Source organism: Schistocerca cancellata, chromosome 1 (genome assembly GCF_023864275.1).
Source record: "Schistocerca cancellata isolate TAMUIC-IGC-003103 chromosome 1, iqSchCanc2.1, whole genome shotgun sequence".
In the NCBI taxonomy this organism is placed as follows: Eukaryota; Metazoa; Arthropoda; class Insecta; order Orthoptera; family Acrididae; genus Schistocerca; species Schistocerca cancellata.
The window spans coordinates 331,798,738-331,821,636 of NC_064626.1; the positions used below are offsets into that span (position 1 = coordinate 331,798,738).

At 42.3% G+C, this 22,899-nt stretch overlaps 1 protein-coding gene across 1 annotated transcript in view; it reads left to right on the top strand.

Moving 5' to 3' along the window:
• LOC126174804 (forkhead box protein L1-like) overlaps nucleotides 1–22,899 on the top strand; it is a 131,989-nt gene that overhangs the window by 43,570 nt on the left and 65,520 nt on the right. The window contains exon 2 of the mRNA XM_049921216.1: nucleotides 11,812–12,052. Coding sequence (XP_049777173.1) covers nucleotides 11,812–12,052 — 241 coding nt within the window. The remainder of the gene's footprint in view (nucleotides 1–11,811; nucleotides 12,053–22,899) is intronic.

Sequence of the window (22,899 nt, forward strand, 5' to 3'; positions counted from 1 at the left end):
AAAGTGTTTGAAGTCACGCTGGTACGTTCTGTTGCTGTGTGTTTCCATTCCATGATTAATGTGATTTGAAGAGAAGTAATAAAATGAGCTCTAACATGGAAAGTAAGCGTTTCCGGACACATGTGCACATAACATATTTTCTTTCTTTGTGTTTGAGGAATGCTTCCTGAAAGATTGGGCGTACCTTTTTGTAACACCCTGTATATGTACGCACGTGTATACTACATTATGGCTGAAACAGAAGAGAAAGATTACATGAACTCGCCGTGCACTGCAATAGGAAAAATTAGATGATTGTTAAAAATAGTTGAAATCAGGCAGCGATAAAAGACAGGGTTTGCATCATTTACTTGTGAAATATTAAGTATTTGGCCGCTATTATATACAGTTTATATACATGAAAGTTCGGGGTGAAGAGGACAATACTACAATAGGTAGCGTTGATAGTGCTCTGCGTAAGTGCTAAAGTACCCTAAAATTTTACTGAATGTGTAGTAAGACTTCAAAATTATTTGCTAATGTCTTGAAAATTAAAATAAAGATTGTACATACTCAAACAAATTCTGTACTTCTAGCTCCAGTTGAGCAAATCTTTAGTGGTGCAATTTATAATACCAGTGGTATAATTTAGAAGACGTCTTATTGTACCACTCCGCCTATAGTGGTATATCTTTTAGAGTGTAGAATTTTTTGAAACGTGCGGAGAGACAGTTCTACACATTATTAGTATTGCATTTAATGTATTTTAGATTTCAGAAAAATGCTGAAAGTAGTACAATTTACGAGAGTTTGCCTCTTATTACTTTCAACGGTAATTTGAGTTCTGTGCAGCATCGCAACTGAATCCTCCAACGTATCGCACTGTCCTTAAGTCAACATTTCGGCGACTGTTTCGTCTTTCAAGGCGGCAATGTGCGAGCACACCGCACCAATATCTTGAAAACAGAATGCAGTGGCTTGCGATATCTGCTGACACGAACAGGACTGACCACGCTGTGGGGCCAGTTGAAGCTTGAGGAGCGTCACCGCAGAAATCCTCCTCGCACTGGATGACCACAGCAGGGCCGCCGCTGGAGACTGAGATGCGCTTGAACAGAAGCTTTTCGGCTGCCTTGTGGGCAACATTGCAAGGGGCAGCCAAACATGTTACGGTTCTTTGGGTGGAACAGTTTGGTACTGAATGTAATCTGGCAGCGGATTTTTACCTCAGATATGAGCAAAGATGTGCACTTTGAAACGGATTGCCTTTATATTGGATATTGTTTTCCATTTCCAAGACATACTGAATTTAAGCGTAGCACATTCATAGTTATTATCATCAAACTTGTCACATCATTCACTTTTATTTTTAGTTCAACTCCATAAATTCAATAAAATTACCAGATCATCCAATAATTTTTTCATTCAACACAAAATTTTGTTTTTCATTATGATTAGACAGATGAGAATATTATTTCTACGTATTCGAACGTAAAAGTATGTAATGAAAACTTCTTTCACACAAATGACTGTGGCACTAAAAACGTGTCAAACATATTGTACAGTTTTGAAAAACATCCAGAATGATTATTATTATAATTATTCCTACAATTTATTTCATATGATTACTTATAACATTTACAATGTCAATTGCCAAAAGTGTTAATTTCACGAAAAATTGTCTTTGCTTGTGTGGATCGAGTTTTAACAACATCATTTTTATAGAAAAATACATCGTTGATCTCTTTATCTTTTTCGATCACATTAGGCAGTTCTTGTTGAGAAATCTGTGTTTATAGCCAATGTGGTGTTAAGACAGACGTTTTTATACATAATTTCTTTGTAAGTCTGAATTTTTTTGTGATATGCAAACAAAGAACTGAGTGATGGTAATGACCAAGAGAAAAAGCTCCGCAACAATTCATTTTAATGTAGACGCATAATTAAATTTACGACCCTTATTCTCTCCTCTTCAAACAGGAAACATACTTTTAGATACACTATATCATTGAAAAAGTCCAGAAATCTACAAAGAAGAGACAGAGGTAAATAATAAACAATTTAATAAGTTCTGTGAATTATTAAGCCACACAACGATAATCCCGCCCCGTTCTTTATGTTCTATAGGTACTGAGAATTATTTACACAGGCAACACAGATGCTCACCACTGAGGGTTGCAGAACATTTTTAAATATTGCTCTTATCCCACTGAAATGCTTAGGTTAGAACATGAATGTGATGCAAAACCTCTTTGAGCCGTTTATGCTTAGAGACTACAGTACACCTCACTGGGTTGCAAGTCCGTAATAGTTAAGGTGCACAGTGCTGGACGAGGTTACTGGTCCAGAGTCGTTCGCGCCGGTCCAGAAACAAACAGCTAGGAGGCTGGGGACGGTTTCCGAGGACACCGTGTGATGTCGCGTTTTACGGGTTTTCCTGGGAGAGGGCTAAACAGAAAACGATACAAGGGTAGAAGCCACAAACACACTGCCGCCACAAGCTGCTGCTAGCCGCAATCACATATTCTGTGTAGGAATTCCGCCTGTATATTCAGATCTACAACATTTTCGGCAGTATCTTTTTTCTAATAGCTATTCAAGGGCTAGTCTTCAGGAAAAATTAGCAGCCAGTAGCATCATTTCTCTTTATCATCACACAGGATGGTTTCAAAACAATGTCAACACGCAGCCAATATCACGTATGATAAACCGTCTTGTAAGATTAGTTACATTGCCAGGTGAAAGGAGGAACATGCGCAGAAAAAATAAAGGACACTGGGAAACCGGAACTGAAGAATGCTCGAAGTCAAGTAGACTGATTAGAAATGAGGCCGTTCGCATAATCGGCTAGGAACGGAATGATGGAATGATAAGTGGAAAATTTAGAACTAGAAAAAGGGACGGAACGACAGAACATTTGTTAAGATATCACAGTATAATTACCGTGTTATTAGAGTGAGCCGTAGACACAGGAACTATACGGAAGACGCAGTAGATGCCTTAGCTCTCAGTTTCGATGGGTCGTTGAAGCGCAACTGTTCTCTGCTCGTCCACAGAAAACTGTGTAAGAAACAAGCCTCGAGTCTGAACATGGTAACAGTCTGTTTGGAGTACCAAGCTACATTTCCTTTCCTGATTCTTCACTAAGCTACCTCTGTAGCAAACAGAGCTCTCACTCGTTAATTTGAATCTACGTGGAATGATATGTGAATTTTTAATCGCTGTAAAGCTGTTAAAGCAAGTCTTGTTTAAAACCAGTGCAATTACTTAGTCTTAACATAGATATAACGGAAAATTCTGTATTTATTCCGTTTTTAAGATGTACTTTACCTTTCAGCGTTCCTCTGTTCTGGTACCAAAACCTACAGTCCTACACACTTTATACTTCGTTGTCAGCGTTACCCCTACTCCGTTACATAGGCGGTGGACAGAAATATGTAGTAGTAGTAGCTTTATTCGTCCGTCGATCTCTTTTTACAAGGATATAGGACATGTCAAAGTATTTACAAATTTAGATAAATTTAAAATAAGCTAATTCGTATACACATATATTTACAGACTTCTAATTAGAGACAATCATTAGATTTACTCCTCGTATACAATACTTTTTTTATAAATAACTTACTAAATAATGTAATGCCACATTATTCACTCATATCTCACTATCAGTCACTGCACACACTATACACACATTGTTTCATAACAGTTCACTCACTACACACACACACAAACACACACACATACACACACACACACACACACACACACACACACACACACACACACACACACACTGAAACATCATAAACAAAGAGCATAACCGTTGATATTCGAAACAGCTTCCACTCTCGCATGGTTTTCAAGGGAATCTTACACAGTTCTCCGTGCGAAACACTGGCAAGTGAAGGTGGATAGCAATCACAAGCCATTCTCTCTAAAGCAGACCACAACCGCTCAATAATATTGAGATCTGGTGCCTGTCGTGGCCAGAGAAGATGTGACCGCTCATCCTAGTGCTCACAAAACCATTCCTGAACGACGCGAGCAGCGTGAACAGGGACCATGTCGTCCTGGAACACAACGTCACCACTGGGGAACAAACATTGTCCCATGAGATGGACCTGATCAGCCAAAATGGTCACGTAATCCTTGGCAGCAACGCGATCTTGCAGACTGACCTTGGGACCCATGGAATACCACGAGATGGCTGCCCAAACAATCCCCACCATGTTTCACTCTCGGAGCGTAAACTCGATCAGAAGCTTGAAAAAGTATGAAACGAGACACATTCGACCAAAAGGCTTTCTTCAACTGCTCCTTAGTCCAGGTTTTATGCCTTTGGAGCCACACTTCCCTGTTACAGGCATCTGCGTCACTGATGTGTAGTTTTGAATGTTCAGCTCGCCCTGTGTTCCTTGCTTCTGGAGTTCGCTTCGTGCTATTACGGCCCTGACAGGGTTCGCGAGTGCGGCATTCAGTTCTGCAGTGACTTTTGCAGCCGCCCTGCGCTGATTTGTCACGATCCTTTTCAATGGCCGTCCGTCACAACCATTCAGCACAGAGTTTCGTCCACGTTATGACCTAGGGGATGATGTTCTTCTACTTTCCCTGTGTTCGGTATAAATCTACGATGCGATGCCCATTGAAACATAAACTCTTAGTTTCCTTAGCTGCTGTAGCACCCACCACAGGGGCACCAACAATATGCCCACGTTCGAATTCACTTAGCGCCGACGTAACGCACTCACAACCACACAAAGCACTGTTCTGGCCAAGACTGGCATTTTTAAGGGGAGCCGGAGGTGCCTATGCTGCCTATGTTAAAATCACTAAGTTTGAGGAACATTTATGAATAAACTACCAAATAGAAAAATTTGAATTTTTTTTTACATATAGAGTGGTATAGTATTGCAGTTATGACAGAGGGATTTTGGAGTATCTTTTCTAGTTTCCTTTCAATTACTTTTTTTATTAATGACCCAAATTTTTTTACAAATAATTGCTTTATGATTAAACTGAAATGAAACTACTGAACATATTGCCAAATGGCTGTGTTACAATGTAAGTTTGACCACTAGGAGTGCTGTATAAAAATTTCATCTCTCTAGCTTGAGTGGATTTTGAGAAAATGTTCCTTATTTTCGAAAAATTCTAATTTACGGGAAACGGCTATCAAAGTTTCTCAATACATTCCTGCACTATAGGATCGATTATCAGGGTCTTCTTCTTCATTCTCCAAAAGCTTCCTCTTCTGTCTTCTTTTCTGGCCTGTTGTTCCATCATACTTCATATGCCTTTCTCTTCTTTCTGCTCCTCTTATCCTTTCTCTGTCAATATTTCTTAGTGCTCTTATAGTGTTCACCCCAGCTGTAAATCCTAATGCCTTCAAACTTCACACTTCACACTGTTCCCTTGGTTGTAGGTTGCTATTGCATCATAAATGCCAAAGTGCAGTGTTTTTATGCTTACAAACACCCTTTTAGGAATCACTTTCCAAATCAAATTGTTTACGCTCTCATTAGGATTCTGCGTCTTTCCGTGTAGACATTTGTGTAACAATTCTGCCTGTGCTAAGTCATGAAAAATTGGTTTTATTGCATTTATCACAGCTGCTGGCAAACCATGTTTGTGATCAAAGTCCTTTTTTTGCATTATATTTGCTCCAGGAATCTTTTGGGCACAGGCTGTGTTGAGGGTAGTCATTGGAAGAGACAATATGAAGGAACAATGCCCACACTGCTTTTCGCATGTCACTAACATTACTAGTATTTTGCCTTATAGCATACCCATAGTATCTCTGTAGACGTTCAATCACCTCATCAGTAAGCCTGCCTCTCCCTACTATTGTCTTTCCATCACTGAGCTTGCTTGAACCCAAAGTTTGTTTGAGCCTTCAAAGCCGTGCACCCATATGCTTTTGCACGTGCCCAATGCATTCCAACTTTTCAACTACAAATTCATTTCCATATGGTTTCAGTTCCTCTATTGTCTTGAAACAATTGGAGTCACCATCCCCAAGGTAGTATTTGCTAGAAGATGTCACAGGGCTATGGCCGGCCATGTGTTGCTTAGCAGAAGAACGCACTTTTCAGTAATTGCAGTATCGCAACTTGGTATTAGTGTTAATTTTCTTTTCCCTACGTTCTTCCTCTTCTTATATACACGGTTACTAAAACGTGGCATCGTAACCAGAACAACGCTTTACACAAGAAGTATAATACTACCAACAACAGGCGCAACACTGAACTAATTCGAAACGGTAAACAGCAAAGAGACGATGTTCCGCGCTCTTAGCGCTTCATTTGTCACAGAAAACAATGTAGCCAACCCTTGCACACTCGCTGTATGCGTAACATAAGGCGCTGTATGCGTAACAGGCCGAGAAAATCCCAAGCAGTTCGCCAGGAAGTCACGAGAGGGTGTTAGATGCATTCAGCGGCCGCCCATTTCCTCTGCAGGCATGGGGGAAAATGGTAATAACTCCACTTTTAAGGCGAGTAGAACAATAATTCAAAGTTTACATTAAAGAGTAATGTTCCAATTAATTTTCGGTAGCAAAAAAAAAAATCGTAATTTTTTGGATTTGACCACCTCCGGCTCCCCTTAAGGTATTGAGGACAATGCACAGGTGCCATTCGTGGTCAAATACAGCGGAACAAAATGCAGGATGGTGTAGCATCTGCGGTGTTTCCATACTTTTGTCCAACCTCTGTGCCCCTTCTCGCTAAGAGAATGGCAGACTTCACTGGGCCACCTGCGCTTCTCTCGTCATTCACTATCAAATTCATACTTCTCGTAGGGTATAATATCCTTTGGCCCCTACTAGCGGTTCGGAGTGGTGAACCGATCAGCTAATAGGTTCAACAATCTTCTTATTGTTATTGGTTCAAAGTTAATACATATCGCGAGGCGCCGCGTTTCGCCAGCGCGAGCGAAATATTTATTCCCTGACGTAGCGTTGCTCCATGGCGAGCGAAGAAATGTAAAACAGTCAGTATGTGGCGGACTTTGTAGCGAGACAGAATGACGAGAGGACGTCTATGAAGTGTGTGCAATGAAACAGCAGTTGTTACCGCCATATTGTATAATTTGTGTTTTTTGAGATTCACAAGCGATATGTAACGCTAGTGTGGAGTTTAGTAACAGCCATGATACAGTCTCGTGCATTTCAAAGGTAATATCGCGTATTTGTTTTTTATCAAAAAAATTCTGTAATGAACTGTAATGTACGACAATCTTGTATAGGACGTCGAACATTTGATGGTCTATGTTTGGTGTAGAACTTGCTTCAGTAACATGGTCAAAAACATAGAGGAAGTTTTCCCTGCTAAAACGAACTCATTTCATTCGCAGACAATCATCAAATGACCAAATGCCAATGGTATTATCCAAATTCGAGAAGATCCTACAGAAGTTTTCTCTCTCTTATATTTCAAGAATTTCACAGGCGACCGTCGGAGTCGGCAGCTGCTTCTACACCACGAGAGTAATTTGTCTACATGTACGAAATTACATACGCTGTGGGAGTATTCGACGCCGCTCTGGAAATCGATATTGTCCTTTGTAGACGTAGAAGCAGAGATACTACACACATTAGTTCAATTACAACGAGTTTAACATTACCACCTTAAAAACATTAATTTCTTCTTTTGAGCCTAAGAATACTATAAGGGGTAAACCCAACCTTACGTCTCACACAGCCACCTCATTTAACTTTATCGTTTCACATCATTTCCTCTACTAAATTCTAACCCAGTTTGTCGTGGAGCATGTACGTCTCGTCAGAGGCGCATTGGTTCCTCACTTGATTTTTGTGCGTAATAGTGGGCGACCGTTTCGAAGAGTGCAAGTGGACAAGCTCTTAGAACGAGGAGACATCCGGTGAATGGACTGGCCTGTCCATTCCCCGACTTAAATCGCAACGACCACATGTGGGATACGTTGGGGATACGTAGCGCAGCACGTCCCACGCGCCAGCGACTACCCACCAGTTGTCAACGGCGCTGGTGGAGGGATGGAACGACCTACCACAACAACACCTTACCAGTTTCGTAACCAGCTTGAGAGCACGTTGCAGGGAATGCATTGCCGTCCGGTGTGACCACACTCTGTACTAAGAACCATGTTCCACCGTTAGTAATATCCAGGTGACCACCACAAATCGCGCTTATTTCAGTGTAATTATCGTCTTTGAATAAAAGGATAATTGCTACTGCTTATTTCTTTCAGTTATCTTCTATACTGTACTAGCAGTTCTTTCTATGTATGGTCCAGTTTTCGTGGAGCTATGTTGGTTGGCAGTGACACATCGTGCGAAAGTTACATTCGTTCTTAAGTTTTGCGCAACAGTGCAGTTTCTATATAAGAAGACAGTAACTGTTCTCGAAAGAAGAGATACCATTGATGACCGTGCAGCTTCTCTAGAAATAAATGATAATTAATTGAAACCCTCAGCTGCTGACAGGTGTTGTTGATATACCTCGATGGGGAGAACTGAAAATGTGTGCCCCGACCGGGACTCGAACCCCGAATCTCCTGCTCACATGGCAGACGCTTTATCCATCTGAGTCACCGAAGACACACAGGAATAGCACGAATGCAGGGACTTATCCCTTGCACGCTTCCCGTGAGACCCACATTCCCAGCTGTCCACAGTCTACATACGTAATGTTCCTAATAGATATTTGCCCATCCACTCATCACTCGCGCACACCAAGGTGACGATTCCCGTAAGAGTTTGGGCAACCAGTACGTATGTAGATTGTGGACAGTTGGGAATGTGCGTCTCACGGGAAGCGTGCAAGGGATAACTCCGTGCAGTGGCGCTATTCATATGTGTCCTCGGTGGCTCAGATGGATGCCGGCATGGTAGCTCAGCGCGTTCGGTCAGAGGGTTAGCTGCCCTCTGTAATAAAAAACTGAGTTAATCGATCATCGACGAACTTAAATGGGTGTCTTATGACGTCCGCCCCGAGCAGAGGCAACAAACGAAAACGAACAAAAATGAGATTAAAAAAAAAAAAAGATGGATAGAGCGTCTGTCATGTAAGTAGGAGATCTCGGTCAGGGCACACATTTTCAGCTGTCCCCATCGAGGTATATCAACAACACTTGTCAGTAGCTGAGGGTTACAATTAATTATCATTTACTTCTAGTGTACGAAGGTCACTCCAAAAGAAATGCACACTATTTTTGTAAAAATACAGTTTTCATTCTGCAAGAGCGAAAGTTTTACAGTGTGTAGATACATCCTTCCCGCTTGTTTTCAAACTTAGTTCAACCTGTTCCCGTGAGTGGCGCCTTCACAGCATGTCTTCAAGATGGATGCTACACTTGACGTTCGTCAGACGCAACGTGCTGTCATAGAATTCCTGTGCTGTGAAAACGATACAGTGTGAAACATCCACAAGAGGTTTAAAAATATGTTTGGAGAGGCTGTTGTCGATGACAGTACAGTTAGTCGGTGGGCAAGCAGGTCACGTGATGAAAGCGTGCACGGCAATATTGAGGACTGGCCTCGCAGCGGCAGGCCTCGTACTGCACACACTCCAGACAATGTGTAACCATCATAAATTCTGATGCATGTGTGAAGACACTGAAGAAACTTCAAGCTCGACTGAGTAGTGTTCGACGACATCGGCAAAGCAGGATGTTTTGCTGTTGCACGACAATGCACGGCCACATGTCAGTCAAAAAACCATGGAAGCGACCACAAAACTCGAGTGGACAACACTGAAACACCCGCCTTACAGTCCTGCCCTGGCTCAATGTGACTATCATCTCTTCGGGAAACTGAAAGACTCTCTTCGCGGAACAAGGTTTGAAGATGATGACTCCCTTGGGCACGCTGCCAAACAATTGTTCTAACAGGTTGGTCAAGAATTTTACGGTGCGGGTATACACGCGCTGGTTCCAAGATAGTGTAAGGCAGTTGAGAGGGATGGAAATTATGGGGAGAAATGAAAATATTGTTCCTAATGGATGTATCAACACACTGTACAACTTTCAAACGTGTAGAATAAAAGATGGATTTAAAAAAAAATAGTGTGCTTTTCTTTTGGAGTGAACCTCTGTGGCGGCTGATATAACTAGAGGCAGCTGGAGTGGAGTTCTTGTGGCAGAAGCATAATTAGTCTCCTGTTGTCTGCGCCATCAGTGTGACGGCTGATCGTAATTAAGTCTGGCGCCACTCTTCAAAATGACGGCTGGTAGCGCCCTCTGTGGTTATAGCTGTGTACCGTGTGTGGTGGTGTACACAGTACTACTAATAGTGTGCGTTGAAATCACCGACAAGAGCATTAATTTGTACGTAAATTGAAGGACGGGGGCGAGGGGGGGGGGGGAGAAAGGAAAGGGAAGGGATAACTGACGTCAGCTGCCTGGGGACATTACGCCAAATCAATGGCCCCGAGTGAAAATTGTAAGTAGGCTGTTTAGGTTCTCTTATTGGTAACGCCACGTAGCGCTCTGTATGAAAAATCACTGGCTGTGCTGTGTGCAGTCTGTGGCTAGTTTGCATTGTTGTCTGCCATTGTAGTGTTGGGCAGATGGATGTGAACAGCGCGTAGCGTTGAGCAGTTGGAGGTGAGCCGCCAGCAGTGGTGGATGTGGAGAGAGAGATGGCGGAGTTTTGAAATTTGTAAAACTGGATGTCATGAACTGCTATATACATTATGACTTTTGAACACTATTGAGCTAAATACATTGTTTGTTCTCTATCAAAATCTTTCATTTGCTAACTATGCCTTCAGTAGTTTGAATCTTTTATTTAGCTGGCAGTAGTGGCGCTCGCTGTATTGCAGTAGTTCGAGTAACGAAGATTTTTGGTGAGGTAAGTGATTTGTGAAAGGTATAGGTTAATGTTAGTCAGGGCGATTCTTTTGTAAGGATTTTTGAAAGTCAGATTGCGTTGCGCTAAAAATATTGTGTATCAGTTTAAGCACATCATGTATAATTTTTCTAAGGGGACGTTTCATATGGCGACCCTGCCAGGATACGAACCTGGAATTAACTATGCCTATTAGTAGTTAGTGCCTTCAGTAGCTTGAATCTTTTATTTAGCTGGCAGTAGTGGCGCTCGCTGTATTGCAGTAGTTCGAGTAACGAAGATTTTTGGTGAGGTAAGTGATTTGTGAAAGGTATAGGTTAATGTTAGTCAGGGCCATTCTTTTGTAGGGATTTTTGAAAGTCAGACTGCGTTGCGCTAAAAATATTGTGTGTCAGTTTAAGCACAGTCATGTATAATTTTTCTAAGGGGACCTTTCAAAGTGTTTGCTGGACCGGGATTCGAACCTGGGATCTCCTAGTTAAGAAGCAGGTGCGTTACCACTGCGTCATCGGGAACAAAGTGTTAGTGCAACTGCATGAACTATCTCGCGACGCTTCACGGCCGACCCACCTTCTCACCGAGCGCCACCTATCGGCAGTCCCTGTCCATTTCTCCATGCTCGCTACTCTGAGATTCCCGCAGGATTTCGGACGTACTTATGGATCCGCACTGAAGAAGGTGGATACATTGCCTATCTAAGTGAATCAATTACATGAATGAGTGGTGTCTCTTCTTTCAGATATGTCCGAAAGAACAGACACCACTATTCATACAATCAATTTGTACGTCATTTTATGCAAACTGTGATGCGCCCTGTCAAGATACGAAGCCGACACTCTCAAATTGCGAGACAAGTTATGTGGACGACGATTGTTTGCTGCATTGGCACCTCAGTGTCTTAAAGAGTCCCCCCCCCCCCCCCCACCTTTCCCCTGCTGTAATGCCTGCCTGTCAGCGGACAGGAGTCGCGTGGGCGCAGCACGTGTTGCGGCTCGTTTAAACAGCGGCGCGCGCGCGGCGCATGCGCACTGGCCGCCCGGCGCGCCTCGGCCGGCGACCACGCGGACCCGCGAGGCGCAGAAGCCGGCACGGGCAGAGATGCTGCGGCTGCCGCTGCCGGCGTGCTGCCCCGCCGCCATGGACTGCGCGCGCGACCACGAGCTGCTGCTGCTGCGCGAGCACCACCGCCGCCTGCACCTGCTGGCCGCGCTCTCCGCCTCGCAGCGCCTCGTCGCCCTCTCGCAGGTACTGCTGCTATGGCAACGCCAGCCGCTCTTCGCGTGTCTTCCACGTGTCGTTATGCTATGGGGACTTTCATCTGCGCCTTAATATGGGCGTAACAACGCAGTGCCTTTCGATCGTCACAGGTGAAATGCATTTTAGGCAAGCCGCGATAGCTGAATTCCCAACGACTCGTAAATGGATGGAATCTACATTTGCGTACATATTCAGCAAACCACTACGAATTGCAACGCAAAAGTTACTTATCTTAGTATCCTAGCGTTTCTTTTCATTCCAGTCGAATCTGAGAGGAATGACTATTAAATAAATTCCTCTGCGCCTGCTGTAATTTGACGAATAATTTCTCCACGGTCCCTACCGGAGCAATACGTAGCCGCCTGAAAAAGCTGTCATCCTAAAATGAAACTTTCAAGGCTCTTCAGTTCTGCTGTTGTCGTCTTGAGTCCGTCGACTAATTTGATGCAACTCTCCACCCCAGTCTATCGTGTATAAATCTTTGCATAACTTTCACAAGCTGTAACTCACCCTTCCTAATCAGCCTATGAGATTGTGATATAAATCACTATGATCGCTTAAGCCCAGTGAAATTTTACAATGAGTAAGGCTATCGTTACTGGAGGAAAATAATACCGGTTACTAGGAGGAAAGTGTACAACAGACCCTTCTGAAGGAAGAATTTATTCTAAACCTAATCTACGTACCGACAATAATTTTGAAGTGGATGGAATTTAATGAAATCACTCACGAACCACACAGGAAGTGGGGGGGGGGGGGCAAAGGTACCACGTAATATGTAATACAAAAAATACTGATTAACAAAAAAGGGATAATTAAACGGTCACTGGCCCACTAGGGCAATGAATATCCAGAATCCTAAGAAACGTAATGGCAAAGAAAATTAAGTAAATAATCACTGGCGTTGCAACAGTACGTTGTCGCGCTTTTCTACAACACAACTGTCCAGAAGAAAATAAATGAATCATAAAGCACTTAGTTTGCAGTTACTTACTCCGAAATACTAAATTTTGGAAGCAAAGTTAAATGAAGTTGCTGGTTAAATCAGTGGCTAACTATGACTGAAACTTTATGCGTAAAAAATGACTTGAAGTAACCTCAGCTTAACGTAAAGCAAAATTTGGAAAAAGGCAAGCAATTTACTTTTCACTATTGAGAGATGCAGTACGTACTGGGAGATGAAGAAGCTTGCACAGGACAGAGTAGCATGGAGAGCTGCATCAAACCAGTCACAGGACTGAAGACCACAACAACGACTGAGAGATTCAATTGATTCACTTTAAGCAAATGAGCAACTGATTTCCTTTTAACATAAGAACAAGGAAATACAAACCAAGCCATCGAAAGTCCCTCGCTAAGCTAAATACGGAATAAATGAAATTGCGCAGTCTCAATTTGTGCTTTGTCTTTAGCTATTAGTTCTTCCAGTGAAATTTTACGTTATTTTAAGTGACTAAAGTTAATACTCAAAATTGCAAATTAGTTAAGCCTCTGTTATGCAGTATAAGAATGAAAGGTATTGAGGCAGCAAAATTTAAACAGAAACGAGTCATTAGTAAATAAACGAAACTGGCAGTAAATAGTTAATCAGTTTTCATATTTTTACAACAATCGGTGATTGCCTGGAAAGGAAAGGGACGCTGGTTGGTAATAATGCCTGAGGACAATGACAACACAGATGCACTGCAGGTTATTAGTCAAAAAAGTTAGTTATTAAAGTTTGTGAAAGAAATGCCACTGGGTAATGCCTGTGCAATACTAGTTATACGTTGTCAGTTACCTGCTTTACGATGTTGTAGCTGTGCTGGGGACGACGGTAATGTCGAGCTGCTGGTGCTGCTGCTGGTTGCGAGCCACGAGTCGTTTCTATAGTACGGGTAATTATGGGACAGGCAATAGCTGGAGCTGCAGCTTCCTCCGCCTGTCCACTCCGACCGCACTCTCAATACCCGCGGGTTAGCGAAGTGGGTGCGCCTACGCTGGCGCGATCATGGCTGCACACCGCGTCTGCCGGAACGACCAACAAACACTTCCGCACTCTTTCAAGACTCAAGCTGCTGTGTTTCTTCTATGCTAACAACGCGACACGAGACTATCAATACGCAAAGATAAACAGCGGCTCATCTACTGCCCTTTCGTCGTTGCTGTCGATACATTTAAATAAAGGTCATAGGCTGTTACCCAGCAATTTACAGTATCTGCATTATAATTACGAACAGTTATATACATTGACAAATAAATGCACTATTGTATCCATTACGTATTATAGTTTCTGTCATAAGGCTTACAGATTGAGAATTAGCAGTATATTACAATCTATCACCAGATATTAAACGGCGAAAAGTTTGGAATGGTGTAGAAGGTATTTTACCTGCGTTTCCGTGTTACAAAGCCTCATACACTTGAACTAGCTAACTGTAAACAAGTCTTGGTCACCCTCTACAGATTTCGTCTTTCTCCCCTCCCCTCTCTGGCCGGCGGGGGTGGCCGAGCGGTTCTAGGCGCCTCAGTCTGCAACCGCGCGACCGCTACTGTCGCAGGTTCGAATCCTGCCTCGGGCATGTATATGTGTGATGTCCTTAGGTTAGTTAGGTTTAAGTAGTTCTAAGTTCTATGGGACTGATGACCTCAGAAGTTAAGTACCATTGTGCTCAGAGCCATTTTTGAACCTCGCCTCTCTCCCTTCCCTCTTTTCAACACACACAATTTCCTCCATTACAAAATTGGCGATTTCTGGTGTCTCGTGGTGTGTCCTATCAACCGATGCCTTCTCTTAGGCAAGTTGTGCAATAATTTTTTTTTCGCAGATTATATTTAGTACCTCTTCAGCTGTTACCTGATCTACCCATCTAATCTTTTGCCACGAAAACGGAGGTACCCTGCTTCCACTGAAAACGCTGCACTTACTCACAACAAAACACGAAGGTACCTGATACTAACAGTTGATAGAATACCTTGCGGAGAGCACCTAACAAAAACATTCCAGAAGCCAAGACAAGAAAGTGCGGTGCAACCAGGGGAACGTCGCCAGACAGCCACGCTGCATTCTTCTTTCCTGTGTCTTCTCAAACGCTGAATATTGTACCCCAGGTGTTGCAAACAGCTGACATGCACAAAATATAACATCTAAATAACACTATGAGAGTGATTACTGGTTTTATCAAAACAAATTCTACCCAGTGGCTACAACCTCAACTAGAAGCGTATTGATTCTCTCTTACTTTTCTTTTTGAAGTTACTGAGTACCATATGACGCTACTTAGCGCCTCTGTGAACTAATTTTGACTGAAGGGATGAAAGTGTACCAAGTAATTTCTAGCCGTAATGCTGCGGGGGCCTCTGACAAATTAGTTCTCTTGGTTCCCTCGGGAAGGTTTTATTCGTTTGCGCCACTGCAGTATATACTTTTACACTTTTTGATTTTTGCTATTTGCTATTGTTTATTACGACTTATTTGTGTAAACATTTTACCAGCAATTTTAAGCAAGGACTTTTATCTGGCTCTATTATTTTTATCATGTTTCTTTGCGATAATATTTGGTAACCTAATAGCCACCGCAATCCATGGTCTACATACGCCATCTGCTATGGGTTACATATACTAGCGGTATACTCCTTACAAATTTCTACGCCCAAAACTATGTGCACGGCCAGGAGCATTACCGACTGCGCGTCCTACATTTTTACTGTGTGATGCATCTGTGTAGGCCTGATCCTGTTTTAGTGGATGTGGACGGCGCTGTACACCTGAAAAATCTAACCCACTGCTTATTTATACAGATGTACGACTCTTTTGTGAGACTAAGCCGGTTATTTGCTTTTGAATACTCTTGGCTGTTCTCGACATAAGTATTTTATAGGACACCGAACGAGGCCTTTAAAAAAAATTTAACAAGGGCAACTGTCTGCTGTGGCTTTCATCATGTGTTTTAGGCGCAATTTCTCGCTTATTTAACATCTTCTAAACCAGTAAGTTTATATATATATATATATATATATATATATATATATATATATATATATATATATATAGGGTGTTTCAAAATGACCGGTATATTTGAAACAGCAATAAAAACGAAACGAGCAGCGATAGAAATACACCGTTTGTTGCAATATGCTTGGGACAACAGTACATTTTCAGGCAGACAAACTTTCGAAATTACAGTAGTTACAATTTTCAACAACAGATCGCGCTGCGGTCTGGGAAACTCTATAGTACGATATTTTCCACATATCCACCATGCGTAGCAATAATATGGCATAGTCTCTGAATGAAATTACCCGAAATCTTTGACAACGTGTCTGGCGGAATGGCTTCACATGCAGATGAGATGTACTGCTTCAGCTGTTCAATTGTTTCTGGATTCTGGCGGTACACCTGGTCTTTCAAGTGTCCCCACAGAAAGAAGTCACAGGGGTTCATGTCTGGCGAATAGGGAGGCCAATCCACGCCGCCTCCTGTATGTTTCGGATAGCCCAAAGCAATCACACGATCATCGAAATATTCATTCAGGAAATTAAAGACGTCGGCCGTGCGATGTGGCCGGGCACCATCTTGCATAAACCACGAGGTGTTCACAGTGTCGTCTAAGGCAGTTTGTACCGCCACAAATTCACGAAGAATGTCCAGATAGCGTGATGCAGTAATCGTTTCGGATCTGAAAAATGGGCCAATGATTCCTTTGGAAGAAATGGCGGCCCAGACCAGTACTTTTTGAGGATGCAGGGACGATGGGACTGCAACATGGGGCTTTTCGGTTCCCCATATGCGCCAGTTCTGTTTATTGACGAAGCCGTCCAGGTAAAAATAAGCTTCGTCAGTAAACCAAATGCTGCCCACATGCATATCGCCGTCATCAATCCTGTGCACTACATCGTTAGCGAATGTCTCTCGTGCAGCAATGGTAGCGGCGCTGAGGGGTTGCCGCGTTTGAATTTTGTATGGATAGAGGTGTAAACTCTGGCGCATGAGACGATACGTGGACGTTGGCGTCATTTGGACCGCAGCTGCAACACGGCGAACGGAAACCCGAGGCCGCTGTTGGATCACCTGCTGCACTAGCTGCGCGTTGCCCTCTGTGGTTGCCGTACGCGGTCGCCCTTCCTTTCCAGCACGTTCATCCGTCACGTTCCCAGTCCGTTGAAATTTTTCAAACAGATCCTTTATTGTATCGCTTTTCGGTCCTTTGGTTACATTAAACCTCCGTTGAAAACTTCGTCTTGTTGCAACAACACTGTGTTCTAGGCAGTGGAATTCCAACACCAGAAAAATCCTCTGTTCTAAGGAATAAACCATGTTGTCCACAGCACACTTGCACGTTGTGAACAGCACACGCTTACAGCAGAAAGACGACGTACAGAATGGCGCACCCACAGACTGCGTTGTCTTCTATATCTTTCACATCACTTGCAGCGCCATCTGTTGTTGAAAATTGTAACTACTGTAATTTCGAAAGTTTGTCCGCCTGAAAATGTACTGTTGTCCCAAGCATATTGCAACAAACGGTGTATTCCTATCGCTGCTCGTTTAGTTTTTATTGCCGTTTCAAATATACCGGTCATTTTTGAAACACCCTGTATATATATATATATATATATATATATATATATATATTTGATTTTGTCTTAGTGTGTTTTGGACTTTTAGTGCATTAGACTGTTTACTGACGTTTGAACATTTCATCGGATATACTCCGATATATTTTACTCTTGTTTTATAGGATATTGCAAATTAATTTTTCAAATTCTGACCACGGGGGTTTCCAGATGGAAAATTTGTATGCGCGGCATCTGTGTGCTTAACATCATATCTTGTGTGAGTTGTTTTATTTATGCACGGCATCCTACGTGCTTAACACCATATTTTGCCGGTGAGTTGTTTTATTGTTTTTTGCTCGTCCAATTATGCTAGACCGGCGTCTTGCCATTTACGTGAAAGATTGTATTTTTTCTCGTAGGCCAATCTGAAGTTGCCTTGTATAAGGCGAAACGCGTCATTGGAGGACAAATAAAATAAAAGATTCAGTTTTGTTCTTTCACATTCATAGAAGCGTAAATGTTTTCTCGGACGAGTGCAAAAACGTCGTTCATAACATATACGTACCGGTCCATTACGATACTAATGATACCAACGATAACAGAGCCTCCCGAGGCGACAACCAGCAAAAACAGCAGGAATCGTTATGGAAGACAAGGTCAACCGTACCAACGCGTGGACTCGAGAATGCACTGGACAACAAAATAATCGTATACCGCGCATCACCGAAAAGCCACTAGGTTTTGACGTGCCACGCAAAGCACGATCAGTGCTAAACAGAAACAGAAACCAACATGGCTGAAGTGTATATCCTTTTACACAAATTGAGTACGCTACCCTCTCCACTTCGTGATTGCGGAGAACCACAAATCGTCACACACCACAAGAGAACGTCCCATAACATAATACGATGGCAGACCAGAAGACTTCCTGCTGTGTAACATAAATACTGCACATATGTATTTTACTTTGCATTCTGTATAAATAATAATTAGGTCCGACTGGACACTATCGCATTGCACAAAGCTATTATGTTTCAGTCTTCGGAGCTTCCTAATAGCTCTCATTTTTTCTCCTAGGGTCCTTCTTATTTCTTCAGTCCACTTCGTCCCTGGTCAGGTGGTGACTGCATTCTCTGGCAGTACTTCCCATTTGAGAACTTTTCAGTTAAAAATGTCTCATTAACTTATAAGAGCCTTATCTAGATAATTTTTGTGCTACTATATACAGAGTACGGTTTTGAGTTGTTCTGTACTTCGACATTTTGTGAGTGAATCTCGTAGTTGGGAGTCTATGGATGTAGCCATAAATTTCAGTCTTCTTTTTCTGAAAAGGCAAGAGATTGGATAACTTTTGGTTGTTGTTCGTGGATTGTAGCGTGTGCCCATCTTTTTTTCTTTCAGAGCCGAGTATCTTTCTTAGAATTTTGCGTTCTTCTTTTAGGATACCTTTTGAATCACCTTTAATGTGGAGTGTAAGCGTTTCGCTAGCGTACAAAACTTCGAGCTTGTTAACTGAACTGTGTATGGTGCATGATTTTCGTTTGCGTGGACATACATTTTTTTGTTACAGATACTGTAGATTCTACCATAAGATCTCCAAAGCTTCTGCATCCGAATTTTCTTTGTCATTTTTTCTCTCTCTGCAGGTTCAAGGATTTCACCGAAATACTTGAAGTATGGAAATCCCTCGATTTGTCCATTTTTGCGATCAGTTTTTGATTAGGATGTTAGGATGATTTTTGGAAGGATGTTTGGTGACCAACTCTTTCATCGCATTCCTTGACAGTTTCTGTTTAATTGCTGTCGTCTCCTCATTTTTTGGATCATCTGCAAAAACCAGCCAAGAAATTTGGATGTCATTGTAAAGTCTTCCAAGTCGTACGAGTTTCCAGTGGCTTTGATTTTTAAATTCTTCTTCCGACTCTCATATGACTTTGTCCAAAACCAAATTTTGACGCATTGATACATGTATTAATGCGTCAAAATGCCATACAAAAAATAAATAGACGTTAAGTCTTCTGTTGCACTACATTTCAAAAGCTTCTATTCTCTTCCTCCCCCTACCGTTTGTCGTCCACGTTTCACTTCCACAAAAGACTACACTCCAGACAAATGCTTTCAGAAAAGACTCCCTAACACTTAAATTTATTTTAGAGGTGAAAATAGTTATTTTTTAAAGAACATTATTTGCTGTTACAAGTCTGAATTTATATCCTCTTTACTTCTGTAGTCGTCAAATAGTTTGCTCCTGGAACAGCAAAAGTCATGAACTGCTTGCAGTGCCTCATTCCGTAATATAATTCCCGCATCGTCACCTAATTTAATTTGACTTCATCCATTAGACTTGTTTTACTTTTGTTGATGTCCATCTTATAGCCTATTTTCATGACATTGTGCATTCTGTTCAGCTGGTCTTCCAAGTACTTTGCCGTCCGTCTCTCCCTGTACCACAACACAATCGGTAAGCTCTAAAGTTATTATTTTTCTGCCTAAATTGCAATTCCCTTTCCAAATTTCTGTTTGGTTTACTCTACTGTTTGCTCAAAGCACAGATAGGATAACGTGGAGGCTAGGCTAAAACCCCGTCTCACTCCCTTCTCAATGTCTCCCTCCCTTTTATGTTCTTCTACTCTCATAATTGCAGCCTGGTTTCTGTAAAAGTTGTGATTAACGTTTCAGTCGCTGTATTTCATCCCTGCTGTCATCAGAATTTCTAAGAACATATTCCAATCAACATCTGAATATTTCTTTCCTCCAGTCATTCAGCTCTTTTCATTCAACACACAGAACATGTTCCTATACATAATATGCCAGCTAAAATAGCAAACTTACGCGAAATTGTCTTTGAGAAACATGTAAGCAAATCAACTACAAACCTAAAAAATTGTTCAGCTCTACAGCTTCTTCCAGCCCCATAGTGTTTGTTTCATAAATCTGTCCTTTCTTCTGGCAACTGTTCGCAGTAAACTCCTTTCTTCTTTCAGTCTCCGTAGCACCCTTTGATTTCGTACGCAACCTGCCCATTGAATTGTTGACATCCATTTCCGGCACCAAATTACAAATACTTTCGGTTACTCCTTCTTTGATTGGCCTACATTTCACGTTTAATTTTTACGCAGTGCTATGCTAGAGACAAACCGTTTCGGCAGTGTTTAATATAAGTTGAACTCTTTTGTTGAAGACAGATAGATTTCTATCCGGTTTGCTTTGATACCTGTTTTAAAATTTTGCAAGTTGCAATTATATTTCTGCTACTCTCAGTCACTTTCCTGTCAACTTAGTTTGTTCGTAATTGAAATTTCATTCTGTTCTCACTCTGTCTACCTCTTTTACAAAATTTATTTAAGTATTGCTTACTATCTGCCAGCAGCCATCAGTTCCCTTTGCATGGTTCTTTACTATTTCTCCGAAATCTGTAGGTTCAGACTTCTTGAAATTGATTTTGTCAACATAAGAGTTTTATGGGTATGGTACAGCGACGTATTGTAAAATAACTGTCAATGGATAACGCCGACGTTTTCAGTGACCTTCCTCTGGATCGGTATTATCCAGTGACACTTACTTCACAATATGCCACGTCGTCATGACCAGAAAACTCTTACGTTAAATGACTCCGGCCTTGAAAGCATTGGTTTTCATACTTGATGTTTCGATATTATAGTGGATGCTCTGGTTGCAGTCGCGGATGGTTCAATTAAACTTTCCCTATTTAACACGTTACAGTACGGAAACGAATCACCGTACGAGTATCATACTTGATAGCATTAATGTACAAGGTATGGGGTGCATAATTTGTAAGCGTCACAGCGCCACCGTCCAGTTCCGGTTATGGCCACCAGGTGCCGTGATCAGTCATGGTGATTATAGTTTCACACACCTGACCAGTCGCAGTGCACTTGTTGACGTGATGAAGAAGTTCGAATCAACCGGAGAACTGGGCGTCTCTTCGGGAAGAGGCCACCGACCGGTTGCCTCACAGGTGGTTGATGAAATCCATGTGACTACTGCAGACAACGCTGCGCGCAATTCCTGATCGTCAGACAGTGCGCACGCTGTCACGACGGTTGAACATCCCGTGGTCCTCTGTACGGAAGGAGCTTCCAACCATTCTTAAATGGTGTCCGTACAAACTCCACATCGTACAGCAGCTTGCACCACGGGACGCACAAAGACGTGTTGACCTCTATTTCTTTCTCGCAAGGACTGAAGTTGACAAGGGCTGGCCCTGGACCATCCTATGGACAGACGAAGCTCATTTTCCTCTGACAGGTGAGGTGAACATATAGATTTGCCGAGTGTGGGGATCTTCACCTCCAGTCACTGTGCATGAAGTTCCTCTGTATTGTGTACTGTAAGAGGTCCGAGCAGATGTAATTTCGATGTATTGCTCATGCGCTGCCTGCGATATGCAAGGTATAAGAGAATCGCTGACCAGAGAGCAGTGTTGACTGAGTAGGTACTGTGTAGCTGTGGCAGTTAAGTTGTTGCTAGTCTGCGCTAGTCTGGAGTCTGTTCTGGTCTGGTATGGTGTATCGTGTTGGCTGGCCGGTCGCGGTGCAGCGATGCCGGAGCCTGAGTATTATAAGGCAAAAAGCAGCCTCGCGCATATCTAGTAATGTTATCTGAACTCCCATTCAAATGTTTTAAAAATGTCCTAATAATAATCTTTGTCATATAAAGTAATTTTTTTACAAGCATTCATTTCAATTTAAAGAATTTACTAACTTCTCCAATCCATGATCATTCCGATTGTTGCAAAAGAAAAATCAGTTGCTTCCTTTCATAAATGACCAATCTATCGGCCAGCATTGCACAGAGCTATGGCGGAAAAATTTATTGTAAGAGCAGATATATTCGACAATTTTATTGAGACTTCCTGGCAGATTAAAACTGTGTGCCCGACCGAGACTCGAACTCGGGACCTTTGCCTTTCGCGGGCAAGTGCTCTACCAACTGAGCTACCGAAGCACGACTCACACCCACAGCTGTGAGGACCGGGCGTGAGTCGTGCTTCGGTAGCTCAGTTGGTAGAGCACTTGCCCGCGAAAGGCAAAGGTCCCGAGTTCGAGTCTCGGTCGGGCACACAGTTTTAATCTGCCAGGAAGTTTCATATCAGCGCACACTCCGCTGCAGAGTGAAAATCTCATTCTGGCATTTTATTGAGGTAAGAATTTTTCCTTTTTTATTCAGAATGATCTTACAGGGCCATGACGCAGCACTGCTGTCGTCCAAAATTTACCAGGTTACTGAATTTATTTTTTTATTACGAGGTTTAGGAATTTTTCTGTTTCGAGCTT